The sequence below is a fragment of the Perca flavescens genome, chromosome 4 (genome assembly GCF_004354835.1).
Source record: "Perca flavescens isolate YP-PL-M2 chromosome 4, PFLA_1.0, whole genome shotgun sequence".
Classification (NCBI taxonomy): domain Eukaryota; kingdom Metazoa; phylum Chordata; class Actinopteri; order Perciformes; family Percidae; genus Perca; species Perca flavescens.
Genome location: NC_041334.1, coordinates 16985788 through 17007537, shown reverse-complemented (window position 1 = coordinate 17007537; position 21750 = coordinate 16985788). Strand labels below are relative to the sequence as shown.

General features: G+C 39.9%; 1 protein-coding gene across 1 annotated transcript in view; it reads left to right on the top strand.

The window, feature by feature from the left end:
• Positions 1-8159: 8159 nt before the first annotated feature.
• slc12a5a (solute carrier family 12 member 5a) overlaps positions 8160-21750 on the top strand; it is a 173315-nt gene continuing 159724 nt past the window's right edge. Inside the window, exon 1 of the mRNA XM_028574778.1 lies at positions 8160-8756. Coding sequence (XP_028430579.1) covers positions 8597-8756 — 160 coding nt within the window. The 5' untranslated portion in view covers positions 8160-8596. The remainder of the gene's footprint in view (positions 8757-21750) is intronic.

The window sequence follows — 21750 nt, the reverse complement described above, 5'->3', positions numbered from 1 at the left end:
GACACGGAGCCAGGCTGCTATCTGACAACAACGACCACACTGAAAGGCAAGTATTGACATTCTGTTGAAAATATCACAGATTCATGTCCCCCAGGTATTGATCCTGATAGCACTATACAAGTGGATGAATCTGAAAATGTTTTCTGCAGGATAACATGTAGTACTAGTATTATTCCAGTAACATGTAGTACTAGTGCTATTCCAGTAACATGTAGTACTAGTACTATTCCAATTATAATCAACAACGGACCATACAAAGTGGTGAAGCCCCTAAGTAATAAGAAGTTGACTGCAAACATAGTCAATTTAGCATCCAGTTCACGCCAGCAACAGCCTGTCCCAAAAGAAAATGAGACGGTGTCTGTTCCTCGACTAAGATCAGTTAAATCAAAGGTAACCAAGAGAAGGGCAATACTTAACAACCTAATTGGAATTAAAACTACCACTGCAATGATAGAAAAGGATAGGAAAATTAGATGTGGATTACTAAATATCAGATCTCTGTCTTCTAAAACAGTACTAATAAATGAATTGATATCTGATAATCAAATTGATCTATTCTGTCTTACTGAAACCTGGCTGGGCCATGAAGAATATATTAGTCTAAATGAAGCGACTCCTCCCAGTCATATTAATACTCAAATTCCTAGAGGCTCAGGCCGAGGAGGGGGAGTTGCAGCCATATTTGATTCAAGCCTGTTAATTAATCCTAAACCTAAACTAAATTATAACTCTTTTGAAAGCCTTGTTCTTAATCTTCAACATCCAACACGGAAATCAGTACAGCCAATTATTATTGTTGTTGTCTACCAAGCTCCAGGTCCGTATTCAGAATTTGTATCTGAATTCTCAGAGTTTTTATCACGTGTAGTCCTTAAATCAGACAAAGTACTTATTGTAGGTGATTTTAATATCCATGTGGACGTTGACAGCAATAGCCTTACTACTGCTTTCAAATCACTACTAGATTCTATTGGCTTCAGTCAGTCTGCATGAGGCCACGCACTGTTTTAACCACACCCTCAACCTCGTGCTGGCATTGTTATGGGTTGCTCTCTCTCCACCTTGGGTTGGGTGGTTTTGTTTTCCCTGTTTGTCTATGTTCTGTGTTTTCCACCTGGAGTGCTGGAGGAGTGTCCAGAGGGAAGTAGGTCAAGGGGCGTGGCCGATCCATCACTGCATTGCCAGTTTTCACAGCTGCAGCTCATCTTCATCATTCACTCCTGCAATACTTGAACCCGGGCTGATCACCTTGTCGGCGCCAGTTCGTTATCTACAACCCATGTGGTAACTTGGCTCTCAGTCTAAATCCAGTATTATCCGTTTTGCCTTTTACTCTGGTTTTGTCGCTGTTCCCTGAGCACCTACTAACCCTGTGTCTCTCTCCAGTTACCGCTCTGCCCAGCTGCCTCCTCTGCTTTGCCTACCTGCTTCCTAGACCTACTCTATCTGTAAAGTTTCTCGAGATAACTCTGTTATGATTTGATATTATAAATAAAATTGAATTGAAATTAAATATAAATCTTAAATATGCATGTAATTAGTATTGATGAAAAGAACATGAGTAGGGGGGGCGCCAAGGAAAAAAGGTTGGGAACCATTGCTCTGATTGAGTGCTACTTTTGATTACTGAATTGGATTAAAAAATGAAAATAAAGACTACCATTCTACTATGTCTCAGTAATTGCTTTTAGTTGTGATTCACAACAAAAACATGGTGTTTTGTGTTTCCAAGTGTGTTCGAATGATTCTTCAAAATGTATCTTCAAATGAGACTGAGAGTCTACAGCATTAGCAGCTCTGTTGAAGCTGTACTGTGACTCGGCAGTTTTTGCATTTGTGTGTACTTGTACTTTGTGTTTGTTTGAAAAGTAAACATTAAGATTACTGGAAATAGAACGTTTGGGGTTAGTTGGTGTTGTACAAACTCAGACAGGGGTGGGTAGATTTTGCACAAAAATGATTGGTCAGTGATTTTGCTACAAGACCGACCTGAGAGAGACAGCGAGGCATCAGAGCCATGATGAAGACTTTGTGTGTTGCTGTTGTGGTGCTGAGTCTCACCTCAGTGTGCCAGCCTGCGCCGCTGGTCTGTGAGAAGCTGCTGAAGCCAGTGGACAAAGCTCCAGACGTAAATCTCTTTCCACATTTATAACTAACTTTTCAAACTGCGTTACAAGACAAAATTTAACTGAACCTACTAAATTCATTTGTGCATATTTTTCCTTTTTCTGCAATGTTTTGTGAAAACAATTCACCTAAAAGGTTTCAGATTATTGCATATAACATCTAAATAAATACAGTAAATAACCAATCAATAATTCCCTTTTTTCTTATTTCAGTTTTCTGGGAGTTGGTATCTTATTGCCATGACCTCGGATACCTGTCTGGTTACAACATTACTGAATTATGTGTTTTGGCCAAGTATTTCAATGAAGATTACCTCCAAGAACACACCCAACATCATAGAGAGCAACTATAGCTTTAAAATGTAAGCAATGAAATTGGAAATAATCTTATGCCTTACACCGTCAGAATGTTTGTGCATCCTATAACACTCTGTCCTGCACAGTTTGTTCTTTTAGTTGTTAAATCTTTAATAAACCTTTTGCAGGTATGGATATTGTGATACTGCCTCAGAAGATTTTTTCTTGGAGAACAACATGATTTTTGATGTCGGCATCAACAGTAAGAGTTTTGTTTCATTTTCTGTGTGCACTGGTGTTTAATTGTTTAATTGTCTCTTTGTCTCTGCTTCTTTTAATCACTATTTTAAACTTTTACACTGCAGGCTAAACTGTAAAAAAAGAGAAAGAAATGAGTTTTTTTTATTATACAGATGTAGTGTTGATGTGATTATGATATTGTAGTTTTAATGTTAACCACTTAATGTATTATTACCATTCACATTCTTCGTATGTTTCAACAGATACCCGAGTTGGTGAACCAGACGTGTTGCTGCAGAGTGGCTGTTCTGACTGCTTGGTTGTAAAGGGGGAGGACAAGAACAAGGACGTCGACTTTCTCTTGCTCTTCAGTAAGGACAACAGAGGGATAAAATAATGATATGTTCCATGATGGGGGATATACAGTAGCATATCTTAACATGACACTAAAACTGCAGGAAGAGATTTGTAACGATAACTATTTGGTGGGGTGAAGCAAAACTAAAGATATACAGCTCTGTGAGATTGAACGTATTTAGGAACTGCAGTGCTTTGAGCTAAATGCTAACACATGCTAACAAGCTGTCATTTTCACCATCTCAGGTTAGTGTGTTATCATACTTACATTAGCTAAGTAGCACTACACACAAAGTACAGCTGAGACTGATGGGAATGCCATTAGTTTTGCAGGTAGTTGGTCATAAACCACAAAATATTGACCCGATGGGGCTCCAGGAAGCGTAAAGGGATCACCAAAGTTATTACAATTCATCCTGAGGGGGACATAAATGTTTGCACAAAATTGCATGCCAATCCATCTTATAGCCATTCTAGTGGCACGGCTAAAAATATTGCTAACTATCACTGAATTATTTCTGTATTTTGTTTTGAACTACCTACCTATACCTAACAGGCCTTTAATAGTATGCACTGTAGTGAGTGAGAATGCAGTGGTGTGGGTTAAACTGGTGTACAGTGTAGATATTCTAAGACAGAATATCATCACAAGGCTTTCATCTGAAATATGTCATCTCTTCAACAGGTAGGAGGCAGAATGTCTCTGCTGCTGAGCTGAAGGAGTTTGAGAAACAGGCAGAGTGCCTCGGCTGGGCCAAACCGGAGGTCCTAAACACAGATCACGGTGAGACTTGAAAAAAGGAGTAAATGTCTTTACAATCAATACATGAAAACAAAGGGAGTGTACTGTAGTGGCATGTACCGTAATTGCGAGGCTTCACCTTCTGACCCCCCTGTCCTGACACAGAGGGGACTGGTTGAACAGGGAGATGGAAGCTGGCAGGAAGGTCCTGCTGTAGCGGTCCTTGTCACAGCAAAGCTGAATCAGTCTCTTACTAGTTTTGCATTGCCAGACCTATTTTAACAGCGATGCGGAGGAAAGTCTGGCTAGTCCACACAACATTCTGGAATAGAAGAAAAACGTGCTGTGGTTTATTGGCATTTCTTTAAACCAATCACAGTCGTCTTGGGCGGCACTAAGCGACGGTACCTCTGCAAAATAGCCCCGGGAAGGAACTTGTTTTGGTTTAACATGTACGTAGGGAGGCGAGCTCTGGAATTACAACGGCTGTGGAGTGTGTGATAAGATTTTTACTCAAAAAAAAGATAAATATAATTTGATTGTCGGTTCTAGCTCGGAGGATGTTTCCCGAATCAACCAGATTTTAGAATAATCCAAACAAGTTCATTTAGCCTACTATTTAGCCTAAAGTTTAGAATGCCAACACATAGAAAGCGTAAGGTGTGGGACATCCGGCGGAACCTTGGGTGGCACCGGAACAATCCTGAGATGAAACGTTGTCTACACTGGGTCCTTCTCACTTCCCCTAAATTTCATCCCATTTCCTCCCTTCCTCGCGTCTTAGTCTGTCCCACCAAGGAAACACGGGAGAGATGCAAGGAAATCACGGGAGGAGAGAGGAAACGAGAAATGTGTTTTAGAGGGATGGGACGTTCTTTTCCTCTGATGCGTCACATTCGTCAGCCATTTGGGCGGCGTTAGCAACCCTTTAAGCTGTACGGCTTTCGGTTAGGCTGCTCTCGTGTATACTCGCCTATAGCTCCTTGGTGATCCCTCCTTGATGCTCGCTCCTTGAGCTATCAAATAAGGCAGGGGTTTTCAATGTTTGTAAAGCCAAAGACCCTTTAACTGAAAGAGAGATGGAGCACGGACCCCCCCATACAGTATATCGTATCAAATAAAGTTACTTATTAAACTGGGCCTAGAATAACGTGTAGGGCGGCCTTATGCCTTTATACATACCTTTTTTTGCATATATTACTAAGCTATCAAAATAGCATAACTGTTGCCATGATTTCATAAGTCATGTTTTAATGTTAAAACATACATTTAGCACAGTGAATCCTTAGGATTCACTGTATCTGTGGATGGTTACCTTAGTGACCATCTTACATATAGGCCAGTAAGCCTTATGATCATCAGCAGGGATTTATATATATGCTAATAATATGTTGGATTCATGTTAAGACTAAGAATCTTTGAAAAATCCTCAAAAATGAACAATTATTTGGAGGCCCCCCTGAATTGAATCCGAGGAACCCCTAGGGGTTCCAGACCCCTTGTTGAAGATCCCTGAAATAAGGGACATAGGATGTACCCATAGACTAGTCTCTTACTGAAAAGGCTCCACTGTTTGACCAGGATCTCATAAAGAGGATGTGAGGTGTTTTTCATGATGCATACCAGTTTGTGCAGCATCCTCTTCTCCACCATTATGGCTCTAAAGTGGCTCCTAGAACAGAGACGGCCTTTCTGATGAGTTTATTCACTAGTGCCTGTATGTAAATGTATGTATGGAATACATAGCATGGTAAAATGTATTGTGGGGTTGGTGTAATTTATATTGTCAGTACTATTCCAATTTTTGTTTTTGCTTCCTTCACAGATATGGAAAACTGCCTGTCACTGGACACGGACGACAATGATGATTCAGAATTGATATCCTTGATTTTTCAAAGACTGCGCAAAGAGTATGCAGTGCCCCTCAAGTGTCTTTCAGAGAGCATTCAAAAATACCACAAGGTTATCTCTGAGTGGTTTCAGCAACAGTGGGCTACTTTATGGTGAATGTGCTAGGGCACTGCTATGATAAATATTCACTCACACAATCATATTTTTGTGAAATGGTGCAACCCTACTCAAGATGTATAAATTGTTTAAAGGGAATCGACTACTGTTAAAGGTAAAGACTCAAATGTCACAAAACAACCTTTCTTAAATTCAGGTTTTTAGTGGTAATCTGCAGTGCTTTCTACACAATTCAATGTCATCAATATTACATAGATTTTCTTTTGTTCTTTTTCTTTTCCTCTTTTTTTTCTTTTCTTTTTTAATAAATAAATGACCACTGAAGTATAAAAGTATTTTGCAATGCAGACAGAAATCACACACTGCACTGCACACACTGAGCCAGGATTTAAGCGTGATTTATGGTTGTGTGGAGCCTCCACGCAGAGCTTTCAACGTAGCCTACATACAGTAAGTGGCCTGAAATTTATGCTTTTGCGTTGGTGTGTGCGTCGATCTCTTTAAGAAAATAACAGGGCTGGCGTGTGTGTGTGTGTGTGGGGTGTTTGGTAGAGCTTCGGAGCGAGTACCGATTCTAGAGTCATAGTGAGAGAAACAAAGTGTCTCCCCTGTGCTTTCTGACCACGGTGGGAAATCTGTAGCAGGAAAATGTTTATGGAGAAGGAGAACCAAGAAACGAGTAGGGGGAAATGCAACACTACCAAGCCACGGCCGAGCGACGTGTTTAGCCGCGACACGTAGTTACATTGTTCGAGAGGTCCACGTCAGGCTACAGCGTAGGGTCTGTGTCTCCACGTACCTACATACTGTCTATCCCCATGTATAGAATCACGGAAATATGTAATATCAACATATTAGTAACACCATTTAACACCAACAGTGTAATAATACTTCACAGCACAAACAGCCTCCATATCATCCTTGAATTGGATTAACGCCACTATGACACAACAAATTATTCTGATAAGCTTTGTGTTATTGCAGATATGTGGTATTGGATTGCAGTAGATTTATCTAAATAGCTACAAAATGAATTTACATCTCAGTGTATGCCCTTTTCCTGCCCTATGCCTGTGCATTTAGTGAAATATTTTATGTTTGACGTTGAAACACAATAAAATAATGTTACAGAGCTAAACACCTTCATGCTATAAAAAAGTTATACACTGTTGAAAGAAACAGTGAAATATATTTGTAATATCTGATTCTACTGTGTGATCTTGCATCAAAAAGAAGGTATGCAAAAAACGGCAAAATACAAAATCTGGCTAAAATTATTGTGTGTATGTTCTTCAGCCACATCACATATTTGCAGGTAAGAAACTTGCTAGTGATGGGATGGTGTCTGGTTTGATCCCGGACCCAACAAATAAATAGGCCCTTTTCATAGAGGACATTTTGATATCTCACGGTATAAAAAAAGAAATAAATGTATGATTCATTCTATTTAGCTTCTTTAGGTCCCTGTCTCTGTCATGGCTTACTGAGACACTTAAATAAAACAGAGCCTTTTTTAAATGTCATTTGTAATGCCTTTTCAGTAATTTCTGATACTGTAAAGACTAAGCCCAAGCTTTAAGCCCAGGTGCTGTGCTACGGGTTGGATAATTATTACCTTGTTTTGATCTATGAAAGAAAGTCCAAATTGTATTTGCAGTTAAACCAGGGGTTTCATTTATTTCCATCAAGTCTTCATGGTTTCTACCTACAAACAGTGACTGTGTCGTTAATGTGTGGCTGTGTAGTGATGTGGCTGTCTAGTGTGTGTGTGTGTGTGTGTGTGTGTGTGTGTGTGTGTGTGTGTGTGTGTGTGTGTGTGTGTGTGTGTGTGTGTGCAAGGGCATAACTTTGGGTTCAACATTGGGGGGGTTGAGGTCTCCACTTTTGGACAATTTGTGCCTTTTCTGCATCAAGTTATGGTGCAATTGTCTTAATTTATGTAAAGGAAATTATAATATGTTTTTGGGGTGGGTTACACTGGCCAGTTTTGATTATTAGGGGGGTTGTAACCCCCCCCCCCGTGCCTATATGTGTGGTCAAAAACTGTCTGTGCTTCCGGGATTGAGGACCCAAAGATTGGTTTCTGTTAATGCCCTGAGCGCTAATGGGCTCTTACAAATCAAATGTTGGATAAAAAGCTGAACTCCACTACTTTTGATGCCAACCACTGCTTGTTTTATATCTATAGATAACCTGGAAATCCAGCCCTAACAGCAACCAATTAGATTGTTGTTGTTGTTGTTGTTTTTTTTATACACATTTTTACAAGTGTTCTCCACTCATCGTTTTACATTATAAAACCTTTAACTTTTTTATACAATTTTTATTTTTAATTGTTAGCTACTTTAACTTCACAGCAGAGAATCAACCAACGGCTGCTTGTTGACTGACAGTTGATCTTTACCGTGGTTGCCTAGCAACGCCAACTCAACTCAACTGTAGGTGGCTGCATTGCTTTGTAATGCTATAATTTCAAAATATATTAAAAAAATAACACTAAATACAAATAGTTAGCAAATGCGTTTTTCAAGTTAAGTGGGCTATAAAAAAGCGTGATTACATTTTTTTTTTTTTTACATTGTACTTAAAACGGCACCACAATCGAAGGAGCTCCGGCTCTAGGACCCAGGTGCAGCATCACCCCAACAGACACCGGTTGATGAGATGGTCCAGTCGGCATTACACATCTAATTACACGACAAAGAGCGAATGTTCGCTCCTGTCAGTAGTAGTCGGAGGTAAACTTACTAGACGGTGAAGGTGGACTACAATAAAAATAAAAGCGAGAGCATTTTCCGCTGTCTTTGTCCGTTAACCCGCACCGTGGCAAGAAGACCCGTCGCTTGTCTCATCGGCGACAACCATGAGCCAGAGGTTCATCGTCTCCAAGAGCGACGGCGACCGGCGCCCCTCAGACATCCAGGGGGAGGTGAACCAACTGTTTGAGGGAGACGAGCCCCCGACCAGCAGCGATGCGGAGGGGGAGGATGCTGCCGGTACCGAGGTGGTGGTAGTGCTGAAAGGTAGGGAGACACTTAAACCGGGCTTCATTCATCCTGTTTGTTAGCTATAACGTTAGGCTTTATGCTAGCAGTCCTGATGCTTTGACTCCTGTGCTTGACTCCTGTTGTCTATGGACCGATGTGTGTGACTTGAATTTGTAATGGCCACATAAGGCACGGTCTGGCCAATATAGCTAACAGAGGCACTGCAAAGGACACACGTTTCCTTTCCCACCTAAAATATTTGTAATGTTACAGTTGCATTGCGCAAACAATTGGAAGTTACATGTATATAATATAATAATATAATTGTAATTTCCCCACTGGGGATCAATGAACAGTATAATGAACAGTATATATTCATGTCTATGTTGTCAAAAAAAAGAAAAGAAAAAAATGGGGCTATGTTTTGCTTGGTTTTCAAATGGTCTGTTATTTTATGTTTGCTCCCACTGTTGAATACATTTTTTCCTGCACAAGTCATCAGTGGTCACTCTGAAGGGCATCAGTTAATTTCCTTAGTAACCCCTCCGTTGTGAGACACTAGCCAGAGGCTCTTCATCTCTCCATCTAATAGACCTAACTTTATGTGGCCTGATTTCTAGGGTTTATTACGATCTTAAATTCAGGCAGTCAATACTTCACCCTCTACACATGCTTTGACATGCCACCTGAAACCGCTGCATGTGAGCAGGGAAACTACTTGCTTCCCTGGTGATGAAAAGGAGATGTCAATGTCAAGTATGTTTCAACCTTGTAGCTTTGTTTTGGTTTTACTGTAGCCTACTAGCAACATATTTTATTAGGTGATAGCTTGCAGAGTGTGTTATCTGTCTTTTTTTTGTCACAATTGAATTGTATCCCTGTTAGTGCATACAGGACAATTCCTGTGCTCACCATAAATATGAATTTGATCCATGGTGAATAAAAACATTGCTTGTCAAACCTTAATCTCTACAGTTAGGTTATGGCAATTTCCTCCAGTTCCCCTCTGAGTAACCCTAACCCTGAGAACCGGAGCCATTGTTGTGCAATCCTGTGTCACCCACTAACCTGAGTGAAATAATCAACACCTGTAAGTCATTGTCTGAATTGAATGCAGCACTGCAGAAATGGTGGCAAAAATTCCCATCGGGCCAGGAATCGAAGCTGTTACCATTACCAATGATTTTAGAAAACGTGCAATTATTCAGGTCCAGTCATGTGCAAATAAAGCAAATGAATCAATACATTTCACAATGCATTTAATTTATGAAGGCTGCCACATTTATGACATTTCAGATTAATTGGCCAGGCTCCCTAGATTCCCATAAATGCCTTTATTTCAGCTCTAGATTTGCTGCTCCTTGGTTTCTGTGCTATGGTCTGAAGTCTCCTACCCTATGGAGAGTTAGACATCCAGTCAAATCCTTTATTCACTCTGACCAGCATTGTTTAAACAACAATAATACACATTATAAAATATACTAACAATTCAATTTTTGTCACAATGTCTTTTGTCGAGTTACACGACTACCTTCAGTTCTTACACTAGATGGTTCTTGACCTTCTCATTGGATATATTAGCTGTCATCCCCTTGTCTTGACATCTTTCCTGCTGCGCCAAGGTTCAGCAGTGCTGACAGATTTCCACTATTAAATCAGCCGGCCTGTGAGGTGGAAGTAAGGGCTCTTAATTACCAGTCCAGCGCTCTACTTCATTGCTACAGAAGCCTTGGCGGTTCAGAACATGCCACCATCTCCTCCCGTGCAGGTGAATTAACATAGAAATGCCTCTTCAGCATTTCTCCACTTGAATACCCCAGCGTATATCAATCATTCCTCTGGACATAAAAGATGGCTGTGAGGGACAGTAGGAACAAACCTCACCATCTCCTTATGTTCCCCTTAAGCGATGGGGAAAGCTTTATTGAGGGACTTCCTCTCACGTAGAGTAGGCTATGCTCTTGCTGAGCTGGAGCCTTGTGGAGACTGCATCTTTGCATCCACTTTGCTGGTTGCCATAGTGACAAAGTACATTTTCACCAGAGTTGTCTCACAAATGGTCTTGCACTGAAGTGAAAGCCCTTCAGATCAAGCGATATGAAATCAATCGCTTGCTGGGATGGTGTGATATATTTTTCTTTCCTTTTTCCTGTTCAGCGTGACTTGAAATCATTGTAATAGAACATAAAGACAAACCATACTGTAGCTGAACAGTACACCATAGGTGTAAGGCTTATATAGTTAGCTTAACTATAAGACATTTCCGATTGCTACTGTTTAGAAGCTGCAACTAACAACAATTATTTTCATTGTCAATTCATATTTTATTATTTTCCTTGCTAATTGTTTTGTTAGTAAAATGCTAAAGGCAATAGTAAAAAATGTCCATCACAATTTCCCAAAACTGAAGGTGACATATTTTTTTATGTGAGTAACATTTTTTTTTTTAAACAACATGCAAAACACACAATTCCCAACATGAACATACCCCCCTTTCGTCATCACCACCCACCCAGACAAAAATCAAGAAAAGATGACACAGTACTACAATATTCAAGACCATTCAACAAAATAGACAATAAGTCTGTACACCTCCTACCATAACACATGGGAAGTTAGTCTCCCCCCTTATGGCTGTTGACAAAGGCTCTACGGCTAAACAAAACAACAAAAGAAAAAGAGGTGAGTCCTGTCTTGTTCCCCTTCCAAGAGCAAAATATTTAGAAATTAACCCGTTACTTTGCACCGCAGCCTCTGGGTGCTAATACAGCACCTTAATCCACTTTCTAAAAATTCTGCCAAACCCATACATTTCCCAAATTTAAACATGGCATCATGACTTTGCGTAAACATACACGCCACTTTCCTAAAGCCAAATGGCGTGTTATCTGTACGCATTTTGAGCTATCCACATGTATGTCTACGCTGTATACAGCGGATGTAAACATACACACCACGTGGCGTCGCGAGAATGAACACGAGAACGTGCCGTGCTATAGCGAGAACAACGTCACATGCGTGTAATGAAAAAAAAGGGTTGGGTTCAGGAAAAGAACATTGGGAAAGGCTTTAGTAACACAAAAAAACGACAAAAAAAAACAAAAAAACCTGACGGTGACCAACGTCACATGCTTAGGAAAACAATAAACCATTGGGTTTAGGAAGGAAACATTGGGGAAGGCTTTAAAAAAAAAAATGTTGTAAAATGCCACACGCGGGACACGATCCCACCTCTGCTAGGTGAAAGTCCTGTGTTTTACCCACCCGCCATCCCAACCAACTGCTCTCTGCCGATTTACGTCCCTTCATACTACTTGCTACGGCGAAAATTCACACGTAATGTAGGTTAATGGCGGCCCAATGGCGTTGATAAACATGCTAAAAAGCGATTATGCGTCTTGATAACACGCCAAAATGGCATAAGAATTGGCGTGTCATACATACGCCACTTTATGAGATCAGTCTGCAAATTTTAACACTCGTTTTAATTACACTCGTTAAACTTGTCAAGCTTTATCTGTGTGGCTCTAGAGAAGTCTGGATATAGCATTATGTTGTTATTCTGCCAGGATAGTTTCCCTTGCCTTTCGCAGCCCACAACACCAGGTCCCGGTCCGCTGATTTTAGGAATCTCGCCAGAATGGTGCTGGTTCTTCGGACGGGCGGTTCTGTGTGCACGCTCAATCTCATCTCTCCCTCAGTCTCCAGCAAGTCCTGAATCAGCTCCCCCAAACACTTCACTGTATCTCCTCCTTCCTAACCCTTGGGGATTCCCAGAAAACGGACATTATTACGTTGGGATCGATTTTCAAAAGCTTACATTTTTCCCCAGAGCATGTCCGTCTCTCCCTCTAAACTCTCGACGCGACTCTCAATCTCATCCATTCTGGTGACCAGGCCAAAGAACTTTGACTCCATCGAAACAATGGAGCGGCGGATTTCCTTCAGACCCTCTAGATAAGCGGACATTTTCTCTAGTGCTGCAAGTATTTTACCAATATCCGTCGGCGACATGTCGTTAACCTGTTGCTTTTCTGCTACAGTAACAGCAGCAGCAGCGCCATTTTGACCCTTTTCAGCCACATCTCCACCACGGAGCATATGCTGCTTAATATCTCCATTGGCCACTAACGTTTAATTTTTTGTCATTTTTGGCATCCAGAGTATTTCTCGACCCAGCTTAGCACAAATATCTCTGGTCATTATCTTCAAAAGGATAAATACAGCAGTGCACTATACGGAGCTCTTCGCCCAACTAGTCCGCCATTAGGTCACTTGACACTCCCTGAAGGTCTTTGTGTTACAAAGAAGCTGAAACCACATATTTGGCATTTTATCTTAAAAAAGTATTGTCAACCGACTGAACGATTAAATTAACTAATCTTTGCCGTTCTAGTGCATAATGATAAAGCAGTTTAGGTGGCATCAAACATCCTTCGATATTTGATATATGGAGTGTTTAGAATAAGACTGAATGTGTTCAAGTCTGAATCTGTCAATGTAATTATGCCATTGTAATAATTGCAGTGTCTACCAATGCCCATTGAGTCTTGTGCTTAATTTAGCTGGCGCTAACAGAGCAATATCTAAATTCCTCCCCCTTGGCTTGGACCCGTGATCCTGTTTCTATTGATCCAGAGGGAGGTGTGAGCTCTTTCGGCTCAGCCAGCCAATGTGGTTGATGATGACTGGCTGCGGTAGGAAGGAAGATCCATGTCTGGCTGCGAAGTGCACTCTCTGCCCTTGACCTTGCAGTGGTGTAAAGGGATATGTCTCCATCAGATCAGTCGGGCTCAGTGGGATGGGCTGCAGATGGGTTCAGCGTTTCTCATGTTGTACTTTGCAAGGGAGGTTTTGAAACTACCAAATCATTCAGAAACCTCATATTTCCAACATTCTTCTTCTTATTTTTTGTTAATTTGGATGTACCACAGCGAGCTTTAAACACAACCTTGACAGGGACAATGTGCATTTAAATGTTATATATATTAATAACTTTCTAAAGTGTAGTGTGTGTAGTGAGTGTAAGCAAACAGTTTCTTAGAGCAACATTAACATTCATTTTGAGTGGGTCCACCTGATGAATGTAAGTTCATTATTCACTTTCCCTCTAGTTCTGTTTGGTGTCCACCAACCTTCTGAGGGATATCGCTGGCTCTTTGGCTGCTAAATGCTACGCTATGTTAAGCAGCTAGTCTAGTACTTTTTTGTCTGACGTTTGGTGGTGGGCAGGGGCCATGCAGTGGGTTTATCAGAGTTTTTTTTGCTAAACAAACAAACAATGCTGATGAGAGTGATGGAAGTCAACCAAAACAGTAAAGTTGGGAGCTGTAAACCTAAAACAACGTGCTGGAAGATGAAAACAAGTTATGTAAAGATTGATTAGAGTAGCTTTAAGATAAGAGCGTAAGCTGCTGTAATCATTTGGCTTGCTCTCTGTAGCTACTCAAAATAAATGCAGTTTTACATGAGTGAGCAGACCTCCATATGTCTGAACTATTTGGTGTGAATGTGGCTGGTCTCTTATTAGAACTCTATCTACTGTTGCACTCCTTGTATGCCTCGACTCCTGTGGTTTCCAGCCAAGCTGTGATCGCTCAAACAGGTTCTTAGTTTGTGTAAGCGCATGTGTGTGTATGTACAGTACTTGTTTGGTTTAGTTTTATTAATGTGTCAACAGTAACTATTGTAGCAGATGGGCTTGGATCTAAAAACACAGACATTTGACGTTAATAACTGTAACCCAATTTGTCCCAAGTGTTTTGGTACATGAGCAGAGAGGCCGACTTGGCTGAGGTTTAATCCGTGTCACTGTCAGGATGTTCTGTTTCCTTGTAAGCAAATACAATCCAGAAGACAATGCCACAGCATGGGAGCACAGCGACAACAACACCCATAATCCCAACAACAGCACAACCTCATAACCTAATGACAGCAGCAAACAGATTTTGATAGTCTATCTCAATTAATGTTTGTGTTTTTGTCTTTGCCACTACATACTGTATGTGCTGGTGAATTTCTACTTTGAATCTATACAGAACCATCTATGTGTTTCAAGGAATAAATGGATAGCATAACAGGAGTGTGCAATTTGCCATGCACTTCCTTTCACTCTAATTTAAACAGTGTATTACATGGGTTTGTTGTTTGGCTTGTTATCGTCTATATACTGCTATTTCTCCACCAGAGCAGAGCTGAGCAGACATGGTCAGATTATTAAGGATAATGCTGGAAATATTTTGTTCTTTTCATTTTTTTTTTCTATTGTCAACAAAATCCATCCTAAGTATTTTCTGCCTTTCCCAGCCTGTAGCTCTCAGCCCCAAGCCCATTGGTTTCCACAAAAACAACCATAAAGGCCATAAATATATACTTTCATTTTTTTTTTTAATTAGGCTAAATAATTGCCTAAAGCACACTGGACACTGTAGTTTTTAGCAAAGGCTACTCAGTCAGGAGTAAATAATGTATTTGTTGAGGACTATTTTCAGCATATTATTATTATTCACTCAAATTCGACTGAAGTCTAATCCAGCAGTGGCTGCCAGTGATTGTGCTCCCATGATAATGGGCTGTTGGCTGACCAGACGGAGGATTGTTTGTGTGTTTATTCAGGCATTTCTGCCCATGCATGTTCTGTAATGAATGCCATGCAAATAATAAAGAACCTCTTTGATATAGAGGTGCAGTCCGATGGTGAACACAGATATTGAGTCACAAAGGGCTATTGTGGATGACTCCTATTAATATAGTGGAGTGGCTGTTTATAGTCACTCCTGGGAAGAGTGTGGACCTGGTTAGGATTTTTATGGATTATTTATCAACCCCCGGAAAGCACTGTGTAATCACAGCTTTTCTTGTCATGAAGGGAGAAATGTGATACTAAACATTGCATTTGTTGTTGTTGGCCGTCTGTTCACACAAAAAGAAGATTAGGTTTGAGATGTGAGGTTTTGTTTGAGATGTGAGGTTTTGTTTGGATAAAAGCTATGGATAATAAGCTTTTGATATGCAGGGGGTGCAAAAATAATGTAAACATTGAATGAAAAGGGAAGTGCAAACTCTGCTACAGGATCCTTGTTGGTGTTAACTCTAGACCAATTTACTGGTTTTCAGTGCAGTTTGTTTGGCATGGGGTCTGATGGTTATCCAGCCATGGACACATCCCCACCCCCACATATGCACCTGTGATGTGATTTGGACTCGGTTATCTGTCTTGTGTTGCTTTGAAAATACACATATCAAAGTGCTGGTCAGTGTTGGGCAAGTTACTTCCAAAATGTAATACATTATAGATCACTAGTTACTGTCATTTGAGAGTATTAGTTACAATATTACTGTCTCTGAATTGTAATGCTTTACACTACTTTTGCGTTACTTTTGAGTTACTTTCACCAAAATGACATTATGACTTCGAAGGTAGCTTGTGTCATCTTTATCCACTTTAATACATCATAGTTTATTCATAATATGTTGTATTATTAATCTGAATCTGCAAATTAACTAAAGCTATAAAATAAATAGTGAAGTGAAACATACAATAGGCCTACTTGACTCTGAATTGTGGTGGAGTAGAAGTATAAAGTAGGAGAAAATTAAAATACTTAATTAAAAGTACCTTACAATTGTATTGATGTACAACGTAGTTACTTTCCACCGCTGATAAAATGTAATGATATTACGTGTAGCAAGCCTAAACATTAATTTTCCGACGTGAGTATGTCCATCCGGCAAATGTATCCGTCTCTGCAGTCATCTCAATCATTGAATTCCAGCAACAGGAAATGACATCCATGGCATACGGAAGTAGAGCAGATTTTGCCACTGCGGCTGGCTGAGTCCCAGAGACACAGAGAACAGTGGAAAGAACGGCAGGCTTTTTCACACCATTTCTCTAACCCCAATGGATAGAGAAAAGGTTGAATATCGCTTAATTGTCCCTTTAACACCTGTTAGCGGAACACTCTCATTTCCAGCCAGTACCTTGGTTTATTTAACATCAACTGCCAGAAAAATAAACTGTGAAGATAAGTCTGAACTTCACATTATATACTTTTTTTGTGGACCCAGGAAACCTCATTAACCTTCCACTTGCCTTTCTTCGTCTTCTTGCCCATCTGTTCCCCTCCTGCTGTAATGCCATTAAATGGTTCGACATTTTCTACCTCAGAAGAGCCATTGATTTGTAATCTAGCGAACCATTAAATGTCAGGGCTTCTTCGCCATCGTTCACCCCGTTATTCCTTTTTTCTTGTCAAAGGGGGCCATCTATACAGTGCAGATCAATACAACTCATACACCATTAACTATGTATGTCCGGTCCCTATCTAATTTTCTGTTTAAGTGGAATAAAATGATTAGAGGCTTCTTCAGGGGAGGGGGGAGGACACTGTAAAGAGAGGTGTGGTGACATTGACCAGACAGCAGAGGGCAGTCAATTTAAGGTTTTTATGGCGGAAACACACAAGACTGATGCTGTGTGTGTGTGTGTGTGGGTGCTTAAGTAATCCTTTTAATTGTTTTTTTGTCAAGAGGTTTAGGTTTTGACATACATAGTTAATATACAACAGACAAAGGTGGTTTTAACAGCTTCTTGCACATACACAACCTGTTACAGCAAATGTGAATCGGAAGGTTGAATGCGATGAGAAATTAATTGCTCTGCAGTGACCCAGACAAGTTTTTCTCTGCTGAGACAACAGGGGGCAGTCGTGTACTAATCAAGACTGCCAGCATCTACGCATATTCTCTTCAGTCAGAATCATGTGGTAGAAAAAACTAATATATGAGAGGGGATCAGGAACCCAGCAAATTACACCGCTGTCTGTGTTGTGTGCGTCTGACCGAAGGTGCGTGTTAAGCAAATGGCAAGTGAGAAGAAAGTGTATGTGTGTGTGTGTGTGTGTGTGTGTGTGTGTGAGGATGGATGGGAGGAAGGATAAGTAAGGGAGAGAAAAAGGTAACAGCACAAGAAGGGGAGTAAACCTCCCTTAGCCCAGAAATCCTCGTGCTGTTATGTAACTGTATCTGCAAATGGGGGAGGTGTGTAAATATATGTGTGTATGTGCGTGTGGTGGGAGATTGGGACCAATTGATAGAAAGTGACAAAATCCTCCTCTCATGCTGGCAGGCTGCAGGGCAGACCTCAGTGATACTAACATCATGGGACGAAGGGGGGGGGGAGACACGGGGGTAGAGCCTCAGCGGGAAGAGAGCATTTCTCCTCTACCACGCAACTGAGATGACACATCCATCACAGGTCCACACATCCAGTAACTTGGACAACCACAGCTCGTTCTGTGGCACACGGCCTGATCTTCAACCTTTACACTCAAGATTTCTATCGTGCCTGCGTTCCCACGTAGTGACTACCATTAACATCCCACAGTGATTCAGCGTGTCAGGCTAGTTTAGAACATCATGTAAGAAATGGCCATGAATGTCTTCGGAAATTTCTTTTACAGAACTGTTCTAAAGAATGTGTATTTCTTTATTCTTACATAAAAGGATGGAGGGGATGTTTTCTGGCATTGTTTTAGAGAGTAACTTTGGCATGCATCTTGCATATTCATCATATTTACTATAGCTAAAATAATTAGTTGATCAAGTCAACTGAAAGGGAGACAATTTTTTTTAAGCATAAGTGGGAAAAATGTACTGGTTCCAGCCACTAAAATGTGAATATTTCCTCTGTTTATAGTCTTCTGTGATGGTAAACTGATTATCGTTTGGTTTGGAGCCACTGAATGAACAAAACAAACTTAAACTTAAAATCCCGCAACTTGGATTCTGGGAAATTATGATGGGCATTTTTCATAATTTCCTGGTTGATTAATCAAGAAAAGAATTGGCAGACTAACTGATAATGAAAATAACTGTTGTCTAACAATAAGATTATACCAATAAAGCCTCAGTATGAGGTAGGGCTTTGACTTTTGCCCAAAAATCATATTCAAAGTTTGTTTGTTTAATAATATTTTGACCATTAAATGCCTTCAGTAAGACCTATATTGATATCAAACCTAAGTTTGTTATCAACGCTATACTTTCGACAGGAAGGTCGGAGCTTTCACCGTAGCCTACGTAAGTGGTCTGATGTTAATACTTGTGTGCTGGTGTGTGCGTTGAGTCGGCGCATGTGTGTGTGTGTGCGACAAATCTGGCGACTTTCTGTAGAAAAGACAGCAACTTTCTGTAAAAAAAAAAAAAAATAAGTCTGCAGTATTGTCCAGCGAGCATGGAAGGAATTTCTCTCTTGTGGGCCCCAAAACAGTCACCTCTCTCTTCTGTCTCCCCGCCCTCCCCTCTGTGTTCTTCCCTCATGTGCAGCAGCACTGCGCATAGGCAGGTAGAAAGGGGAGAAGGGACAGGATGAGGGGTGCGGGGTGCGGGGGCCGGTGTAGGTAGGAGAGACAGCGGACGGGAGAAAGACGCCGCTGAGCTGGCCAGCCTTCTTTGAACATTAGGGGGGAATGCAACGCTACGGAGCCACGGCGGAGAGACGTGCGTCGCAGCGACGTGTAGTTACATTTTGAAATGCGTGAAAAAGCCTCGGAATCTGAACTGAAAACAACGTTTACAAGCAAACACATTTACAAAAAATAATGCCCATAACATGTTCGAATATTAAGGGCTGCTTAATATTTGTTCGAATATCCTTATCTGGTAGCACTTTATAATAACTATCCATAATTCATCATTTATTAAGCATTAGTTAACTATTAGTTAATGGTTTGTTCATTATTACTTATTAATTGTTCATACCTAGTTCATCATGAGTAAAGTATTTGTTCACACAATTATAAATGGTTTGTTCATAGTAAATAAGCCTATTAGTTAATGGTTTGTTCATCATTATTAATTCATTGTTCTTACATAATTCATCATCAGTAAAGCATTTGTTCACATAGTTATAAATGGTTTGTTCATAGTAAATAAGCCTATCTTGAAAAATATGTTTGTAAGTACATGATTTATACTTAACAAATAATGAAACAACCATTAGGAAATTATTAATACTCATGAGTTAATCATGGATTGATGTGTTGGTAAGTGCTTGTTAAAGATGTATTAACACTAACAATCCGTTGGCATTTTTCTGAAGGCATGTCCAAATAGAACAATACGTGTGTGTCCAGGTTCTGTTAGCCTTTGGAACTCATTTATAAATGGTTTGTAATGTTGCATAGAAAGTACTCACTTTAGATGGGCTCACACAGTATACTTAATTAACCAGTAGTTAATCATGGATTCCATTATTGGTAAGTATTTGTAACAGATGTGTTAACACCCCAGCTATTAGTTTAGGCCTTTTTCTAAATCATAACATTTTATTTAAGACATGAACAAATGTAGTCTAGATAGTTTGTTCATTATTAACTTCCTAGTTATAAACAACCGTTTACGTTCCTGAGTACCTAGTTGATAATGGTAAAGTTACTTAATTTACAAATGGTTAATGCATCATGTAGGAATTATTAAAAAATATACTGATAAACTTTTTACATGGGCTTACTTACTATGGACCAACCATTTACTAACTGCATTTACAAATGCTTTACTGGTTAGAATGAATATAGGAACTATGCTTTACAAATGATAAACAAATACATTACTACTAGTTTGTAAATAGTTTATAAAGGGACAATTATTTAATTTACTAATGGTTTTCGCAATACTTAGAAAGTGTCAAACTTCTATTTATGAACATAACTTCCGAGAGCCTTATTTACTATGAACAAACCATTTATGAGTGTGTATACAAATGCTTCATTCATGAGAATTAACATAGGAGCAGTGCTTTACAAATGATGAACAAAGCATTTAGCACCTGGTTTATAATGGGAAAATTATTTCATTTCCAAATGGTTGTTTCATTATTTGTTAAGTATAAATCATGTACTTACAAACATATTTTTCAAGATAGGCTTATTTACTATGAACAAACCATTTATAACCATGTGAACAAATGCTTTACTGATGATGAATTATGTAAGAACAATTAATTAATAATGATGAACAAACCATTAACTAATAGGCTTATTTACTATGAACAAACCATTTATAATTGTGTGAACAAATACTTTACTCATGATGAACTATGTATGAACAATTAATAAGTAATAATGAACAAACCATTAACTAATAGTTTACTAATGCTTAATAAATGATGAATTATGGATAGTTATTATAAAGTGCTACCCATTATCTTTTTAAATATTCGAATGATATTCGAATAACGAAGTTCGGCGTCAAAGCCCTAGTATGAGGTTGCTTGGGGCTTGGGGGGCTGGATCAAATTTGAAATTGAATGGGATGAAATAATTTAGATTTTCTATATGTAATTCCTGTGATGTCTATTTCAGTCCCTATCTTTCCTCCATTTCCATTGCCTATCAGTGACTTGTCTGTATCGTGCATTGGGTTTTTGCATTGCATGTGTCACAGTCGGCACATCAAGGCATTGCAGTTGGTTTCATCATTCTGAATGTGTTTATTAGACCTGTGGGATCTTTCTTCTGTCAGCTCAGCACCGTCAGGATCTGTGGGCAGCCAAGATTCTCATGACTGTGCTCACATTTAAAAGCTGAACCCAGTGGGTGGGGGTGTGTGGAGGGGGGGGGAGTTGTGTCGCTAAGTTTGCCCTAACATTACCCACCAAAAAAACTGCTTATATCAATTTTAGACATAGGTTGGCAGAATAAATCACTGCCCCAAGAACCTAAGAGCCAGTGTTGTAGTCGAGTCACCAACTGTCGAGTCTGAGTCGAGTCACCATTACCTGAGTTCGAGTCTGAGTCGAGTCTCGAGTCTCCAGTGTTCGAGTCCAAGTCGAGTCATCAAGGTTGAGTCTGTGTTGAGTTCCAAGACTGCCTACATTTCTCCACTCTGGCACCTTTAAAGAGCTGATGTACTAATAAAAGAGGGTCTACATTCAACAAAAATGACACCACTGTCACGATTGCAAAGGGTTACTTTTTTCTAAACAACATTTAGCGGTGCTCTTTCCAGCATTGGATTTAAAATCCGT